Consider the following 18,649-nt stretch of genomic DNA (forward strand, 5'->3'; position numbering starts at 1 on the left):
GTCACAGTCCTGTTATTGACTGGACCGGGGGAAGTATCCAGGCTTGGGGTAGTTCCTGTCAGGAGAACTGTTGTAAGGGCCGGACCGGCAGCTGCCCTGCATTAAATATTGTGCCCGGTGGGGCACGGGTAGAGCTGGGCTCCCTGCCTATGGATTATAGAGACTTTGCAGATGTGTTTAGTCCAAGGGAAGCGGAGGTTCTACCGCCTCATCGGTCCTTCGACTGTGCCATTAATCTGATGGCAGATACCATGCCACCTCGGGGCCGACTGTATACCCTGTCCCGGGGAGAGTCCAAGGTAATGCAGGAATACATCCGGGAGAACCTACGGAAAGGGTTCATCCGGCCCTCTACGTCCCCTGCCGGGGCGGGATTCTTTTTTGTCACCAAGAAGGATGGATCCTTGAGGCCCTGTATTGACTATCGAGGGTTAAATGCCATCACGGTGAAGGATCGCTTTCCTCTACCGCTCATTCCCGAACTCTTTGACAGGCTGCAAGGAGCCCAGATGTTTACTAAGTTGGACTTGCGGGGGGCTACAATTTAGTTCGAATCCGGCAAGGGGACGAATGGAAGACGGCCTTTAACACTCAAGAGGGACATTTCGTAGTACCGGGTGATGCCGTTCGGCCTATGTAATGCCCCTGCGGTGTTTCAGCGACTTATCAACTATGTGCTTGAGGATTTGCTGAACTCCACGGTGATTTGTATACCTGGACGACAACCTGGTTTTTTCCAAAGACCCCGCTGAGCATACGGGTCATGTCCGCGCAGTGCTGCAACGGTTACGGCAAGCCCCGCCTATTCGCTAAACTCAGTAAGTGCGCTTTTCATCAGCGGTCGCTACCCTTTTTAGGACACATTCTGTTACCCGGGGGGCTACAGATGGAGCCGGACAAACTCTGTGCGATTCGGGAGTGGCCACAACCGCTGGGATTGAAAGCGCTACAACGTTTCCTGGGATTCGCGAACTATTATCGCCAGTTTATCCCTCAGTATTCCCAACTGACAGCTCCGCTGACGGCGCTCACCAAAAGAACGCGAAAGTCCGGGATTGGCCGCTAGAGGCGCAAGCGGCTTTTCGTCAGGTAAAGGAGGCGTTCAATCAGCGTCCATCCTGTTGGCTCCAGATCCCGAGAAACCCTTTATTGTGGAAGTGGACGCGTCTGCCTTGGGGGCCGGAGCGGTCCTCTCTCAAGTCAACCCCGAAGGCCGGCGTCAACCTTGCTCCTTCTTCTCGCGTAAATTCTCCCCGGCAGAACGTAACTATACGGTAGGGGATAGGGAACTCTTGGCATTGAAACTAGCCCTGCAGGAATGGAGGCATCTGCTGGAGGGAGCGGAACACCGATTTACGGTGATCACTGATCACAAGAGTTTTCTGTATCTTCAAGAGGCCCAGCGGTTAAATCCCCGACAGGCCCGATGGTCATTATTTTTTGCCAGATTTCACTTTCAGTTAGTGTTTCGGGCGGCTACTCAGAATACCCCGGCGGACTCTCTCTCCCGAGCATTTGAGGTTCCTGAGGAGACCAAGGAGGTCCACCCTATGTAAATCCGGCATGTCTCAGTGCGGCCACGGGGGAGGTCGCGCCGACAAAGGAGTTAGTGCCGGCCGCCGGACCGAGAAAGAATAATGCAATGGGGACATTCATCTAGATGGGCCGGGCATTTCGGGTATCAAAAGACCCTCCGGTTCATTGCAAGACAGTATCAATGGCCTCATATGAGGCGGGATATTCTCCAATTCGTTACTACTTGCCCTGTGTGTGCCCGGACTAAGCCACTAGTTGGGCCTCCCGTGGGGGACCTGCAACCACTGTCCGTACCGACCGCCCCCTGGACGGAGTTATCCATGGATTTCATCACCGACCTCCCCAGCTCCCGGGTCACACAGTGATTTGGGTGGTGGTGGACCGTTTCTCCAAGATGGCTCATTTTGTTCCATTACCAAGCCTTCCATCGGCAGCCTCTTTAGCCCAGTACTTCATTCAACACATTTTTCGGTTACATGGGCTGCCCATTCGGATCATCAGTGACCGAGGACCCCAATTCACCTCACGCTTCTGGAGAGCCTTGTGCACGGCTTTGGGGGTAGAGACTCACTTTTCATCCGCCTACCACCCCCAAACCAACGGCATGGTCGAAAGGATTAACCAAACATTGAAAGGATTCTTGCGGGCATTTGTCAACAAACGTCAAGATAACTGGGCCTCTCTGCTTCCATGGGCCGAGTTTGCATATAACCAGAGTGACCACTCATCCTCAGGACACTCTCCGTTCTTCTTGGTATACGGACGACATCCTCGGCTTCCAGCCCCGTTCCCTTCTACAGCTCCAACCCCGTGGGGAACCAAACTCTGGCAGATCTGCAGAAGGTCTGGGAGATGGCCCGGGAACAACTGCGGAAAACAGCTTCCAAATATAAAGTCTTTGCAGATCGCCGCCGGCGACCCGCCCCAGTGTTCCAGCCGGGGCAGAAAGTATGGTTAAGCACAAGATACCTGAGACTCCGGGTGCCCTCCCGGAGGTTGGGACCTCGGTACATTGGACCTTTTGCCGTCCAAGCATGAATTGGAACAGTAACGTACCGGTTGCGGTTACCGAGGACCCTACGGGTACACAACGCCTTTCACATTTCCTTGTTGAAGAAATTTCGTGGGTCCCGATGGCACCCACACCAACACGAGGATGAAGCTCTCGAGGTCACTCCTGATCCGGAGTATGAAGTGGAGGAGGTGCTAGATTCAAAGAAGCGGCGAGGAAGGCTGTATTATTTGTTATCCTGGAAGCATTTTGGTCCCGAAGACAACTCCTGGGAGCCCGCGGCGAACGTACATGCGCCAGACCTGATCAGAGCTTTCCACGCCCGGTTTCCGTCTAAACCCGGCCCCGGGGCAGAGGGGGCATCCGGGGAGGATACTGTCCCGTTCCCCGGTCCTACCTGCGCTCCGGGTGTAGGGGGCGATGATCGGCGGCCCTCGCGATGCCCGGGGTGGCGAGGGGGGACCTCCGGGGAGACCGACGCTGTCGCGGGGACCGGCGACCCGCTGGAGCGAGCGCCGGCCTCGGAGAGTGGGGCGTTGCGCCAACTAAGATGGCGGCGCCAGCATCGACGCCTCCAAGGGCGGACCAGCGCGGAGGCTCCGCCCATCTCACGCCGGATTGGCGCGCCGGTCCTGAAACCCCGCCTGGAGAGCGGGCCGACCAATCCCGGGCTCATTGCCTCCTGGGGTCGGGTTGGTTGGTTCCTCTCCCGGGGAGGGGGCGGGACGGCGCAATATTTAAACCTGAAGACAGGGGAACTCACTGCTTCCGGTTCGTTGGTTGCTGAAGCCGTCACAGTGGTTCTCCCTGTGCTTTTGGCTAGCCGTCCTGCTAGCCCTCCTTCTAAGACTGTGCTTTTGGCTAGCCGTCCTGCTAGCCCTCCTTCAGAGATTGTGCTTTTGGCTAGCCGTCCTGCTAGCCCTCCTTCTGAGACTGTGCTTTTGGCTAGCCGTCCTGCTAGCCCTCCTTCAGAGATTGTGCTTTTGGCTAGCCGTCCTGCTAGCCCTCCTTCTGAGACTGTGCTTTTGGCTAGCCGTCCTGCTAGCCCTCCTTCTGAGACTGTGCTTTTGGCTAGCCGTCCTGCTAGCCCTCCTTCTGAGACTGTGCTTTTGGCTAGCCGTCCTGCTAGCCCTCCTTCAGAGACTGTGCTTTTGGCTAGCCGTCCTGCTAGCCCTCCTTCAGAGACTGTGCCTTTGGCTAGCCGTCCTGCTAGCCCTCCTTCAGAGACTGTGCTTTTGGCTAGCCGTCCTGCTAGCCCTCCTTCAGAGATTGTGCCTTTGGCTAGCCGTCCTGCTAGCCCTCCTTCAGAGACTGTGCTTTTGCCTAGCCGTCCTGCTAGCCCTCCTTCAGAGATTGTGCCTTTGGCTAGCCGTCCTGCTAGCCCTCCTTCAGAGACTGTGCTTTTGGCTAGCCGTCCTGCTAGCCCTCCTTCTGAGACTGTGCTACTTGCTGGCTGCTCTTGCCAGCTATCCTTCGGAGACTGTGCTACTTGCTGGCCGCCCTTGCCAGCTATCCTTCGGAGATTGTGCTACTTGCTGGCCGCCCTTGCCAGCTATCCTCCAGAGACTGTGCTACTTGCTGGCCGCCCTTGCCAGCTATCCTCCAGAGACTGTGCTTTGGCTAGCCGTCCTGCTAGCCCTCCTTCTGAGACTGTGCCTTTGGCTAGCTGTCCTGCTAGCCTTCATTCTGAGACAGTGCTTTTTCCCTCTCGGATTGCTAGCCGCCCTTGCTAGCCGTCCCTTAAAGACTGCGTTACTGACTACCAGCCAGGTCAGCCGTCACCCCGCGGTTCCAGCAGTCCTGCTGGCCGCCTGCAGCTGAGGGCTCAACCCTTGGTGAACGGCGGCCGCCACGGGTGAAGATTTGGGGTGCTCGGCTGTCCTCTGGGGCCTTGCGGGGCCTTAGGGAACCTAAGGGCTCACCACTAGAAACAGGACAATCCTGCTGTCCACAGAGAGCACCTGCTACAGGTAAGTAATATGTTTCTTAATGCTGAATACACTTATCAGTGCTATATCAAATTTAACTTAATGTTTCTTATTTTTCTCCGAGGACAAGCAGGCTGCTTGTTCTCACTGATGGGTGACGTCCTCGGCAGCCCCTCCAATCGGAATCTTCCTAGCAAAGTCCTTTGCTAGCTCTCGCGCGCCCGCGCGCACCGCGCATGCGCGGCCGTCTTCCCGCCCGAAACCGGCTCGAGCCGGCCAGTCTTCTTTCGTCCGCACTCGGTACGGCTGTGTTTTTTGCCGTGGTGAGCCCCGGAGAGTCGACCTCGCGCGTCCGTTATTTAATCGACGTGTTTTTTTCTTCGGAAAAGTTTCTTTTCGTTCGGAAAGTGCTCCGGAAACCCTCTTGGGTTTCGTTTGCCCCTTCCCGTATTTCCAGTTTTTGCCCCGGTAAGTTTTCTTTCGTTGTCGGGGTAGGCCTCTTTTCGGCCTCGGTCGAGATTTTTCTCCCTTAAAGTTTTGGTGCTCCAAATTCGTCATTTCGGATTTTGACTTCGCCGGCGTGATTTTTCCGCCCATGACATCGAAGCCTTCCAGCGGCTTCAAGAAGTGCACCCAGTGCGCCCGGGTAATCTCGCTCACTGATAGGCACTCTTCGTGTCTTCAGTGTCTGGGGGCCGAGCACCGTCCCCAGAACTGTAGTCTGTGTTCCCTCTTACAAAGGCGGACTCAAGTAGCGAGATTGGCCCAGTGGAACGTTTTGTTCTCGGGCTCTTCGTCGGCATCGGCACCGGGGTCATCGTGTGCATCGACGTCATCAGCGTCCAGACCTTCTTCCTTGGCTGCCAGTGCATCGAGTGCATCGAGGCATCGGCCCTCTGCATCGGCGCCGAGACATCGGATAGCTGCATCGACGTCGGTGGTACCGGGACCTCGTCTCCTGATGTCGTCGGACGGTGGTGCATCGTGTGGAGTGCAGGTGAGGGCTGTCCATTCCCCTGCTGGTGGCGGTGAGCCCTCGGGTGGGTCTCCTCCTACCCTGAGGGCTCCTGCGGTACAGCCCCCCCGAGACCGACCTCCTTCGTCCTCGGCCCCGAGGAAGCGACGACTGGATTCTACGTCCTCCTCGTCGGTGCCGGGGAGCTCCGGTGACATGCTTCGGAAGAAGTCGAAGAAGCATCGACACCGGTCCCCTCCCCGCGTCGGCACCGAGAGCTCTGGGTCGCCGAGGGAGTCGGCACCCAGCAGGCATCGGCACCGAGAGGACCGCTCACCCTCTGTTCAGGAGGTGTCGATGCGCTCCACTCTGGACAGCCCGGAACAGCCTCCACGCCCGGAACAGGTTCTGACGTCGACGCCTGCATCGACCTCCATGCCTTTCTCTGCAGCCGCTCTGAACGAGAGCCTCCGGGCCGTTCTCCCAGAGATTCTGGGAGAGCTGTTGCGCCCTACCCCTCCGGTACCGGCGGTGCTTGCGCCTCCGGTACCGTCGAGCGTAGCGCCGGCTGGCCCATCGCCCGGGGTGAGGTCCCCGACGTCGGTACCGCGTGCGGTGCCGACTGCGGCCACCTCCCAGGAGGGCTCCCCGACTACGTCGGCGGAGGGAGCTTCGCCGATGCGGGCGAGGGAGTCTACCTCTCGACGCCCCCATCGTGGACGTGGCTCCACGGAGTCGAGCCGGGCACGGTTGCAGACGCAGGTCCGTGAACTTGTGTCTGACACCGAGGGTGAGGCCTCGTGGGAAGAAGAAGAAGACCCCAGATATTTCTCTGACGAGGAGTCTGAGGGTCTACCTTCTGATCCCACTCCCTCTCCTGAAAGACAGCTTTCTCCTCCTGAGAGTCTGTCTTTTGCTTCCTTTGTCCGGGAGATGTCTACGGCCATCCCCTTCCCGGTGGTTGTGGAGGACGAGCCCAGGGCTGAAATGTTTGAGCTCCTGGACTATCCTTCTCCACCTAAGGAAGCGTCCACTGTTCCCCTGCACCATGTCCTCAAAAAGACATTGCTGGCGAACTGGACCAAGCCTTTAACTAATCCCCACATCCCCAAGAAGATCGAGTCCCAGTACCGGATCCATGGGGACCCAGAGCTGATGCGCACTCAGTTGCCTCACGACTCTGGAGTTGTGGATCTGGCCCTAAAGAAGGCTAAGAGTTCTAGGGAGCATGCTTCGGCGCCCCCGGGCAAAGACTCTAGAACCTTAGACTCCTTTGGGAGGAAGGCCTACCATTCCTCTATGCTCGTGGCCAAAATTCAGTCTTACCAGCTCTACACGAGCATACACATGTGGAATAATGTGCGACAGTTGGCGGGCTTGGTTGATGCTCTTCCCCCTGAGCAAGCCAAGCCTTTTCAGGAGGTGGTCAGGCAGCTGAAGGCGTGCAGAAAATTCCTGGCCAGAGGAGTTTATGACACTTTTGATGTTGCGTCCAGGGCCGCTGCTCAAGGTGTGGTGATGCGCAGGCTCTCATGGTTGCGTGCCGCCGACCTGGAGAATAGAATCCAGCAGCGGATTGCGGACTCGCCTTGCCGTGCGGACAACATTTTTGGAGAAAAAGTCGAGCAGGTGGTAGAGTCTCTCCACCAGCGGGACACCGCATTCGACAAGTTCTCCCGCCGGCAGCCTTCAGCTTCTACCTCTACAGGTAGACGATTTTTCGGGGGAAGGAAGACTGTTCCCTATACTTCTGGTAAGCGTAGGTACAATCCTCCTTCCCGACAGCCTGCGGCCCAGGCTAAGCCCCAGCGCGCTCGCTCTCGTCAGCAGCGTGCGCCTCAGCAAGGCCTCGCGGCTCCCCAGCAAAAGCAAGGGGCGAGCTTTTGACTGGCTCCAGCAGAGCATAGCCGACATCCAAGTGTCAGTGTCGGGCGACCTGCCAGTCGGGGGGAGGTTGAAAGCTTTTCACCAAAGGTGGCCTCTCATAACCTCCGATCAGTGGGTTCTGCAAATAGTCCGGCTCGGATACACCCTCAATTTGGCCTCAAAACCTCCAAATTGTCCACCGGGAGCTCAGTCTTACAGCTTCCAGCACAAGCAGGTACTTGCAGAGGAACTCTCCGCCCTTCTCAGCGCCAATGCGGTCGAGCCCGTGCCATCCGGGCAAGAAGGGCTGGGATTCTATTCCAGGTACTTCCTTGTGGAAAAGAAAACAGGGGGGATGCGTCCCATCCTAGACCTAAGGGCCCTGAACAAATATCTCGTAAAAGAAAAGTTCAGGATGCTTTCCCTGGGCACCCTTCTCCCCATGATTCAGCAAAACGATTGGCTATGCTCTCTGGACTTAAAGGATGCCTACACACACATCCCGATACTGCCAGCTCACAGACAGTATCTGCGATTTCAGTTGGGCACACGCCACTTCCAGTACTGTGTGCTACCCTTTGGGCTCGCCTCTGCGCCCAGGGTGTTCACAAAGTGCCTAGCTGTAGTAGCAGCGGCACTTCGCAGGCTGGGAGTGCATGTGTTCCCATATCTCGACGATTGGCTGGTGAAGAACACATCCGAGGCAGGAGCCCTGCAGTCCATGCAGATGACTATTCGCCTCCTGGAGCTACTGGGGTTTGTGATAAATTACCCAAAGTCCCATCTTCTCCCAGTACAGAAACTCGAATTCATAGGAGCTCTGCTGGATTCTCGGGCGGCTCGCGCCTATCTCCCAGAGACGAGGGCCAACAACTTGTTGTCCCTCGTCTCGCGGGTGCGAGCGTCCCAGCAGATCACAGCTCGGCAGATGTTGAGATTGCTGGGCCACATGGCCTCCACAGTCCATGTGACTCCCATGGCCCGTCTTCACATGAGATCTGCTCAATGGACCCTAGCCTCCCAGTGGTTTCAGGCTGCTGGGGGTCTAGAAGACGTGATCCACCTGTCCACGAGTTTTCTCGAATCCCTGTATTGGTGGACAATCTGGTCCAATTTGACTCTGGGACGTCCTTTCCAAATTCCTCAGCCACAAAAAGTGCTGACAACGGATGCGTCACTCCTGGGATGGGGAGCTCATGTCGATGGGCTTCACACCCAAGGAAGCTGGTCCCTCCAGGAACGCGGTCTACAGATCAATCTCCTGGAGTTGCGAGCGATCTGGAACGCTCTGAAGGCTTTCAGAGATCGGCTGTCCCACCAAATTATCCAAATTCAGACAGACAACCAGGTTGCCATGTATTACGTCAACAAGCAGGGGGGCACCGGATCTCGCCCCCTGTGTCAGGAAGCCGTCAGCATGTGGCTCTGGGCTCGCCGTCTCGGTATGGTGCTCCAAGCCACATATCTGGCAGGCGTAAACAACAGTCTGGCCGACAGATTGAGCAGGATTATGCAACCTAACGAGTGGTCGCTCAACTCCAGAGTGGTGCGCCAGATCTTCCAAGCGTGGGGCACCCCCTTGGTGGATCTCTTCGCATCTCGAGTGAACCACAAAGTCCCTCAGTTCTGTTCCAGGCTTCAGGCCCCCGGCAGACTGGCATCGGATGCCTTCCTCCTGGATTGGGGGGAAGGCCTGCTGTATGCTTATCCTCCCATTCCCCTGGTGGGGAAGACTTTGTTGAAACTCAAACAAGACCGAGGCACCATGATTCTGATTGCTCCTTTTTGGCCGCGTCAGATCTGGTTCCCTCTTCTTCTGGAGTTATCCTCCGAAGAACCGTGGAGATTGGAGTGTTTTCCGACCCTCATCACGCAGAACGAAGGGGCTCTTCTGCATCCCAGCCTCCGGTCCCTGGCTCTCACGGCCTGGATGTTGAGAGCGTAGACTTTGCCTCTTTGGGTCTGTCAGAGGGTGTCTCCCGCGTCTTGCTTGCTTCCAGGAAAGATTCCACTAAGAGGAGTTACTTCTTTCTGTGGAGGAGGTTTGCCGTCTGGTGTGACAGCAAGGCCCTAGCTCCTCGCTCTTGTCCTACACAGACCCTGCTTGAATACCTTCTGCACTTGTCTGAGTCTGGTCTCAAGACCAACTCTGTAAGAGTTCACCTTAGCGCAATCAGTGCATACCATTACCATGTGGAAGGTAAGCCGATCTCGGGACAGCCTTTAGTTGTTCGCTTCATGAGAGGTTTGCTTTTGTCAAAGCCCCCTTTCAAGCCTCCTACAGTGTCATGGGATCTCAATGTCGTTCTCACCCAGCTGATGAAACCTCCTTTTGAGCCACTGAATTCCTGCCATCTGAAGTACTTGACCTGGAAGGTCATTTTCTTGGTGGCAGTTACTTCAGCTCGTAGAGTCAGTGAGCTTCAGGCCCTGGTAGCCCAGGCCCCTTACACCACATTTCATCATAACAGAGTAGTCCTCCGCACTCACCCTAAGTTCTTGCCAAAGGTCGTGTCGGAGTTCCATCTGAACCAGTCAATTGTCTTGCCAACTTTCTTTCCCCGTCCTCATTCCTGCCCTGCTGAACGTCAGCTGCACACATTGGACTGCAAGAGAGCATTGGCCTTCTACCTGGAGCGGACACAGCCCCACAGACAGTCCGCCCAATTGTTTGTTTCTTTTGATCCCAATAGGAGGGGAGTGGCTGTAGGGAAACGCACCATATCCAATTGGCTAGCAGATTGCATTTCCTTCACTTACGCCCAGGCGGGGCTGGCTCTTGAGGGTCATGTCACGGCTCATAATGTTAGAGCCATTGCTGCGTCGGTAGCCCACTTGAAGTCAGCCTCCATTGAAGAAATTTGCAAAGCTGCGACGTGGTCATCTGTCCACACATTCACATCGCATTACTGCCTGCAGCAGGATACCCGACGCGACAGTCGGTTCGGGCAGTCAGTTCTTCAGAACCTGTTTGGGCTTTAGGATCCAACTCCACCCCCCGAGGGCCCTGTTTGTTCTGTTCCAGGCTGCACTCTCAGTTAGTTGGTAAATTTTTTAGGTCAATCTCAGTTATGTCCTCGCCGTTGCGAGGTCCAATTGACCATGGTTGTTGTTTTGAATGAGCCTGGGGGCTAGGGATACCCCATCAGTGAGAACAAGCAGCCTGCTTGTCCTCGGAGAAAGCGAATGCTACATACCTGTAGAAGGTATTCTCCGAGGACAGCAGGCTGATTGTTCTCACAAACCCGCCCGCCTCCCCTTTGGAGTTGTGTCTTCCCTTGAACTGTATTGTCTTGCTACATACTGGACTGGCCGGCTCGAGCCGGTTTCGGGCGGGAAGACGGCCGCGCATGCGCGGTGCGCGCGGGCGCGCGAGAGCTAGCAAAGGACTTTGCTAGGAAGATTCCGATTGGAGGGGCTGCCGAGGACGTCACCCATCAGTGAGAACAATCAGCCTGCTGTCCTCGGAGAATACTTTCTACAGGTATGTAGCATTCGCTTTCTCCAGTTAGAATACTTAGTCTGTGTTCCTCAATGTCCTTTTTTTTTCCTCTTTTTTTGACCCAGTGATTTCCTCCTTCTGCTTCATTTTAACAGCTCAATTAGATCTAGGTCTGCGATCTAGTGCTATGAACTTTAATTTGAAATTACTGGGGAATTTTCCCCAGTCTTTTTAGTCTGGTCATTGCAATGACAGTCCTGGGCTGGGGGCCATTTACTAGAACTCCTTGTAGAATCCTGTAATATTGGGTCCTGAATCTAGCCATTGGATGCCATCCTTCAAAGTCCATGACTCCCTCCCATGGGTGGTGGCTGGGAACACTGTTGGCTGGGAACACTGTACCTGACCGGTACAGTCATCAAACCAGGATTCTTTTGCATAGCAATGCACCAGCACTTGTTACCTCAACCACTGGGCCCTAAAATTTCTGACTTTTGCTTCCATTTAGGTCGAGTAAGCTTCACGGAACCGAATATCCAAAATGTGCCCAAAGACTTTGAGATCGAAATGCCAAAGCTGATTGGTGAGAGTCCACCTTCCCAAGCACAGGGCACTGGAGCCATTTGTATTCCAAACAGCAGGTAGTGCTCATGTCAGCCAGGAGCAACCTTAGGTCATTTGTATATATATGTTGACAGCAATAGTAGTGAATTATGATGATATTGCATTCTGCTTTAAATCTAAACTATAATACATTAAACATTTCAGCCCAGTGTTCTGAGGCTACCAAAGAAGCTAATAGAATGTTAGAGATTATTCAAAAAGGAATGGAATATAAAACTGAATATCATTATGCCTCTGTATAGGTCCATGGGGGAATTGTACCTTGAGTCTTTTGTGCAGTTCTGGTCACATCATCTCAGTAAGGATATAGGGGAGCTGGAAAGTTTTCAGAGGAAGGTGATAGAAATGATAAAGTTGTTGAAGTACTTCCTTCATGAGGAAAGTCTATAGAGGTTAGGGCTCTTCAGTTTAGAAAATAAATGACTGAGAAGGGGATATGATAGAAGCTTGTAAAATTATGAGTGGGATGGAGCAGTTGACTAGGTAGCAGTTGTTTAACTTTTCAGACAATAAAAAACAAGAGGGCATTTCAGGAAACTAACATCCACCAGACTGAAAACAAACTTGAAACAATGTTTCTGGAGGAAAGGTTCACAAGAAAATTATTAGCCAAACTTTATTTTAGAAAGCCATCACTTATCCCTATAAATGAGCTGTAAGAAATAGATGGGCTTTCTCCAAGGATAAGCAGGATAACCAGCCCTTATAGGATGGGTGATGATGTTGACTAGGCTATCTGGGAAAGCTGCTCCAGCTTAGTAAGTACTATAAACCTTTGAGTTCTTTCACAGTAAATGTGCGTCACTTCCCACCTGCCGCTGTTGCATTAGACCGCCTCAGTTTTCATCTTTCCATAGAGCTAGTTGGACATACATCACCAGAACTTGTCTCAAGGCACTTTTTTCTTTTTTTTTATTTCGCATTTTGTATGTTTCTTGTATCCTGCCATTGTCATGCTGTGTGGTACTTTTTTTTCCCTATTAGTGTTTGAGCTAGGTTTTTTCACTTGATTCTCAAGTACATTGATTTTTTTTTTTGTGTAGCCTGGTCTAGGCCTTAGTTTGACAACCTCAAGCTTCTAGTTGGGGTGTTTACGTTCAAAATCAAGTCATTTGATTTTGTAGCAGCTATTTTTCCAGACAAGGTGTTTTAGAAAAAAGTCCTCCAACAGCTTTAAAAAGTCCACCAAGTACAAGGATGATATCCATTACCCATAATTGGTGCCTGCAATGCTTGGGGCCCAACAATGATGTCTCTTGTGGTAAATTGTGTTCACAGATGTTTAAGAGAGGTCTTCATGGTTAAAAAGCAGTGCAAATGCATTTTTTTGCACTGAAAAGTTCAGTCCATGATTTTGATACTGGTCATCGGACACTAGGGATGCTGCACCAGCTTCAAGAGTGCACTGTTCACCTCAGCATCAGGCATCAGTAGAGGCCATCAGGACCGGTCATCATCTGAACCCCACCCGAAGAAGAGGAAGCATTAATTCTTGACTTTGATGCCTAGAGCTCATGAAACTGAATGCTAGATGGAGGACAGGACACATTGACATTGCACCTCATTGGAACATGGTGCCAAAGGCACCTAAGATCACTGGCTTCCTTGATGTGAGGTTGGCTCATCCTCCTTGGTATCAGAGGGGTGCAGCAGCCTCCAAGGAACCGAGACCTGACTTCCAGTGCTCCCCAGATGACTCAGGAGACCTTGATCTTTCTAGTGCATTCTCTACATCTTTGTCAATGGCAACCTGGGAGGAGAAACTCATGAGGAGATTGAGTGGATGGAGCACTTCTTTACTCAGTACAGTGCCACACTTTGATGCCATTGATGTCAATATAGAGAAACATTCAACAGTCCTCAAGATTCATGTACTGCCTGCAGTGGAGGATCAACATCAAGACTTCAGAGAGCCAGGGGGTCAATATCTGCCACACCTCTGTCAATCTCCAGTGCTTTGGAGGAGGAAGTTTCGCCAAGACATCATAATATCCTCCGTGTCTTGATACCCACATCCAAGGCCTGACACCAGTGTCAGTAGATCAAGATAGGCAGAGACCCTGAATTGTCCTTGAGTACTTTTCATGGTCTGGGGCTGCGATTGAGTCAAATATATTCTCTGAAGAAGATTCAACTGGTTTGCCATCAGTTCTAGCTCCCCTTCATAAGAGAAGAAAACCCCACCAGAAGAGCCCTCGTTCATTGATTTTGTTAGAGAAATGGCTGAGGCCATTCCATTTAGGTTAAAATCAGAGGAGGAACCCAGGTTAGAAATATTGGACACCCTCCAATTCCAAGAAAAAAGTGGAAGCTAACAATCAAAATCCAAAGAAATACAAAAGGTCTGTTATAAAAGACCAAAAGCAAATAAGTACTCAAACTAAATAACATCTATTCATAAAAATGGAAAACAGAGACCTCGGCTCTCATAGCTTACATTGTGAGCTATTACTGGATAAAGTGTCCATAAAAATGTTTTAATAATCAAAACTATATGAACTTTGGCTGAGAAAAAGACCAGATTTTTTGTATGAGTCTCAAAATGTATTTGTTTCAATAGGCTTTTTATGATTTCACTTGATTGATAGAATTGATTGTTATATGAATTCTATAATATTGGTAATGTTTTATTTGTATTTTAGCTTATGTTTTTGATAATTATGCCCATTATTATTCTGAATATATTTTGTGAACTGGTTAGACTTTTAGAATTTCAATATATACATTTGTAAATAAATACATTTTTCATATTGGGCTTGTCTGACTCTTGTCACTGATGGGCACAATTGTGCTGTTGTGCCTTATCTTCAATTAAAAAAAAAAAAAGGACTTCAATATTAAAGAAATTGGCAAAAACCTTCACCTACTACTCTAGTCCAAACTTCAAATCATTTAGCTGGCTCAAATTATAGAAAGCTTTCAAAAACACAAATTCTCAAAGATTCCACGCATATCTTTGTCATGAAGAAACTCAGTGACTCTTGATTTATCCAGTTCCAATCTCTACAAAGGCCCCTTGTTTTGCCCAAGGCTGCATCAGTGGGTCTGGATACAAATGAGTGAATACACCCAAGATAGCAGCTTCTTAAATTCTTGACTCCAATATTCAAAGAGACCAATGGTGAAGCAGCAGGTTTATAAGCCCCCCTCCCCCAGTCAACAGCCAATCTCATATCAGAAAAAGGCATTCCATTCAATCTGTGTGTTCAAACCTAATGGTTCCACTATATTTTACATAAATATCCATTTAGTCTCTTGGTTCTAGCATCCTTCGAATTTCACCTCCTCTTAATATACCTTGCACTTTATCAATTACTGTGCTCAATAAATTAGCAAAAGTATGTTGTTTAGCTAGGCAGTGACATATGAGTGGTTCATTATGGTTTTAAAAGCTCTATATATTTGACACACATACCATAGTCAACATACACAAGCTATTAAATAAGTCATATTCATAGAAGAACAGGTGGTGGTATGTTTGAAAACAAACCCACCCAGTTTTCAGATCCTCAAGCTGTGTGCTTTCCATTATCATAAGGTAATAAATAGAAATAAAACAAACAAAACAAAGAAGATAAAATTATACTTTTTTATTGGACTAACAATACAGATTAGGTGGTGTCAGAAGGCCTGCAGCAGTGGAGCATCTGTTGGGAGTTTGTTTTCACTAATTTTTGCTTCAGATTAGGTGTTGTTGAAAGGCCTTGGTGGAGCTGGGAATATCTGTTTCATTAATTCATCCTCATGGAGAAATGACTGTAGATCCTTTGATTTTTCTCAATTTTTCAAGTTGTCGATTATATGTCACTACAAGGGAGACACTCTGTGGTTTTCTTTTCTTTGTACTATAATAGGTATCATTATAGATTCTCTGACCCAAAGGACAGAGATAAACACCTCAGAATCCCGATTGAATCTTCAACAAAAAGGCTACAATCCTAAAAGAATCTCCAAGAAGTTTACCTCTTCCCATAAAACACTAGGGAAAAGCTATTGCAGTACAAAGAAAAGAAAACGAGAGAGAGAGAGAGTCCGTCCCCCCCCCCCCCCCTTGTAGTGGCATACAGAGCTTGAAAAAAATGAGAAAAATCATGTACTACTCCAGGAGAATAATTACTAACCACCACCTAATCTGCAGCAAAAATTAGTGAAAACAAACTTCCAACAGATGCTGAAAACAGAGTGTCTCAGCAAAATATACCAAGCTGCAAACAGACCCCACAGATACTCACAAGGGAAAAAACATTCAGGTAAGGGGATCCTACTCATACTCTTCTTTGAATGTCATATATACTATGCAATGCAAAACAAATGTGAAGAAGGATAATATGTTGGAGAGACCGTCCAGATGATTAAGGCAAGAACCAACTTACACAGGCACCACACTAAACACCACAAAGCTAGACCAGAGCATGGCATCAATGACTTTATGGTCAGAATACTAAGCAAATTTTAAAACAATCCAAGTATGTAAGACTTTTGAAGTTAAAAAGATTAAATACTTTGACACCCACCAGACCAGACCTAGTAAAATCGAGGTTTCCTATCACATTGTGAACCATAAAATTAATACTGCTTTGCTATCCTCTGATCATCCATCCATCTCTCCCTGTTTCTCACCCCTTATACCTACCTTTCCACCTGAGTCATTGGAATGCTTTTATATTTCACTTATATATTCTGATTTTTGTCATCTTTAGCTCATTTGTGGCTCAAAGAAGTCTGCATTGCCTTTGAATGCTAGTCAAAAATATGTGGTATTAGTCCAAGAAAAAAGTATCATTTTCTTTTAAAAGTTTGTTTTATTTCTGTTCATTACCTTTAAAATTAAATTAACATGGCTACCACATCATTATCATAATGCAATCGAGCATTGGCCACATTTTCTGTGACCAAGTTCAGCAGCCTGCACTGTCAAAATATCTGATTCATTTAAAAATTAATTTAAATTTCTATTACTGCTACCACTTGTGGACATATTGAGGGGCATAATTGAGCAGGGCGCCCAAATTTTCCTGGGGCCGTCCTCGCAGGACGGCTCCATGAAGGGGCGGGGAAACCCGTATTATCAAAACAAGATGGGTGTCCATCTTTCGTTTTGATAATACGGTCGGGGATGCCCAAATCTCAACATTTAGGTTGACTTTAGAGATGGTCGTCCTTAGAGATGGTTGTCCCCATTTTTCGACGATAATGGAAACCGAGGACGCCCATCTCAGAAACGACCAAATCTAAGCCATTTGGTCATGGGAAAAGCCAGCATTCGTAGTGCACTGGTCCCCCTCACATGCCAGGACTCCAACCGGGCACCCTAGGGGGCACTGCAGTGGACTTCAGAAATTGCTCCCAGGTGCATAGCTCCCTTACCTTGTGTGCTGAGCCCCCCAACCCCCCAAAAAAACCCACTCCTCAGAACTGTACACTACTACCATAGCCCTAAGGGGTGAAGGGGGGCACCTAGATGTGGGTACAGTGGGTTTCTGGTGGGTTTTGAAGGGCTCACATTTACCACCACAAGTGTAACAGGTAGGGGGGGATGGGCTTGGGTCCGCCTGCCTGAAGTGCACTGCAGTCACTAAAACTGCTCCAGGGACCTGCATACTGCTGTCATGGAACTGGGTATGACATTTGAGGCTGGCAAATTTTTTTTTATTTTTTTTTTTAGGGCGGGAGGGGGTTGGTGACCACTGGGGGAGTAAGGGGAGGTCATCCCGATTCCATCCGGTGGTCATCTGGTCAGTTTGGGCATCTTTTTGAGGCTTGGTCACAAGAAAAAATGGACCAAATAAAGTCGGCCACGTGCTCCTCAGGGACGCCCTTCTTTTTTCCATTATCGGCCGAGGACGCCCATCTCTTAAGCACGCCCCAGTTCTGCCTTCGCTACGCTGCCGACACGCCCCCATGAACTGTGGTCATCCCCACGACCGAAAGCAGTTGAGGGCACCCATTATCGGCTTTCGATTATGCTGATTTGGGCGACCCTGAGAGAAGGCCGCCCATCTCCCGATTTGTGTCGGAACATGGGCGCCCTTCTTTTTTGAAAATAAGCATGATTGTCACATTTAAAAGATGCTACGCATTTTTGACACTGCTACAAGGAGTAAATGTGAATCAATCTTGTTTGTTGGCATCACTAGATATACAGGAGGCATACACTTGTATCCTATAGCAGGGAGGCTGTACAAGTAGTAGCTTCTGTACTAGATATACATTCCCGACCCCACTTTGTTCCCATGCAATTTTTGCTAGACCTTACTAAGTTGGCATTATGTTGCAATTTATTTTTTATTTATGCAGTTTAAAAAAAAAAAATAACTAGATATAATTTGTAGGAAGAATTACAGCCAAATCCATAATATCATCACAGAATTAGAGGAGTAAAGAAAAAGATACAAAGAAATATAGGTATATAGATATGGTTTGGCAAGCTCCCATAAAAGGGGAAACTAAGATTTAAAAAAAAAGTGTAAATCAAGGTAATAACATAAGACTATACTAATTATGTTGCTTAGCAGTGATACCAGGTTAAACAATCTGCATTCAAAAAGTAGTTTGCATACCAAACTTAGGGCCCTGCTTACTAAGCTGCGTTATAGGCATGCTAGTGTCTTTAATTTGCATTAATCATGTACGTGCCTACAATATCACTATAGGCGCCCACACGGTTAGTGCGCATGCTAGTTGTAGTTGCGTTAAAAATGCTAATGTGCCTAAATAGGGCCCAAAATGGGAAAAATTACACAGGGACATTCTGGGCCAATCTGTTAGCCAGGAACTGTTTCAGTTGAACTGGGTCCTAAAATGTATTATTTTATCTTTGAGAATCAGATCTAGTAACAGATATTGGCAGTAGCCTTAGCCATTTTGTTCATGGCTGAATTTGAGAAAAAGTGGGTGTATACCTTTCCAGTCTCTGTTGGTGTTTGTATTGATGTTGTTTTTTTTCTTATGGGATAGAAAGAGTAGTTACTTACCTGTAACAGGTGTTCTCTGAAGACAGCAGGCTGCATATTCTCACAAGTGGGTGACGTCACGTTGGCCCCGGAGGATTTTAAAGCAAAATCTAAAAATCTCTTTTACGGCGTTCCGTCGCGCGAGCGACTGTACTGCGCATGTGCGCACACATCTTCCCGCTCGCTGTGCGGACACGCCCCTCAGTTAAATCCAAAAGATGAAGGAGACAACTCCAAAAGGGGAGGTGGGAGGGTTTGTGAGAATATGCAGCCTGCTGTCTTCGGAGAACACCTGTTACAGGTAAGTAACTACTCTTTCTCCAAAGACAAGCA

The 18,649-nt window shown here is 49.7% G+C and overlaps 1 protein-coding gene across 1 annotated transcript in view; it reads left to right on the top strand.

Annotated features, from left to right (window-relative positions):
- The window catches only part of POLQ (DNA polymerase theta), a 274,424-nt gene that overhangs the window by 200,602 nt on the left and 55,173 nt on the right, over positions 1-18,649 (top strand). Inside the window, 1 exon segment of the mRNA XM_030205030.1 lies at positions 11,248-11,380. Within this exon segment, the coding sequence (XP_030060890.1) occupies positions 11,248-11,380 (133 nt within the window).

Source organism: Microcaecilia unicolor, chromosome 5 (genome assembly GCF_901765095.1).
Source record: "Microcaecilia unicolor chromosome 5, aMicUni1.1, whole genome shotgun sequence".
Taxonomy (NCBI): domain Eukaryota; kingdom Metazoa; phylum Chordata; class Amphibia; order Gymnophiona; family Siphonopidae; genus Microcaecilia; species Microcaecilia unicolor.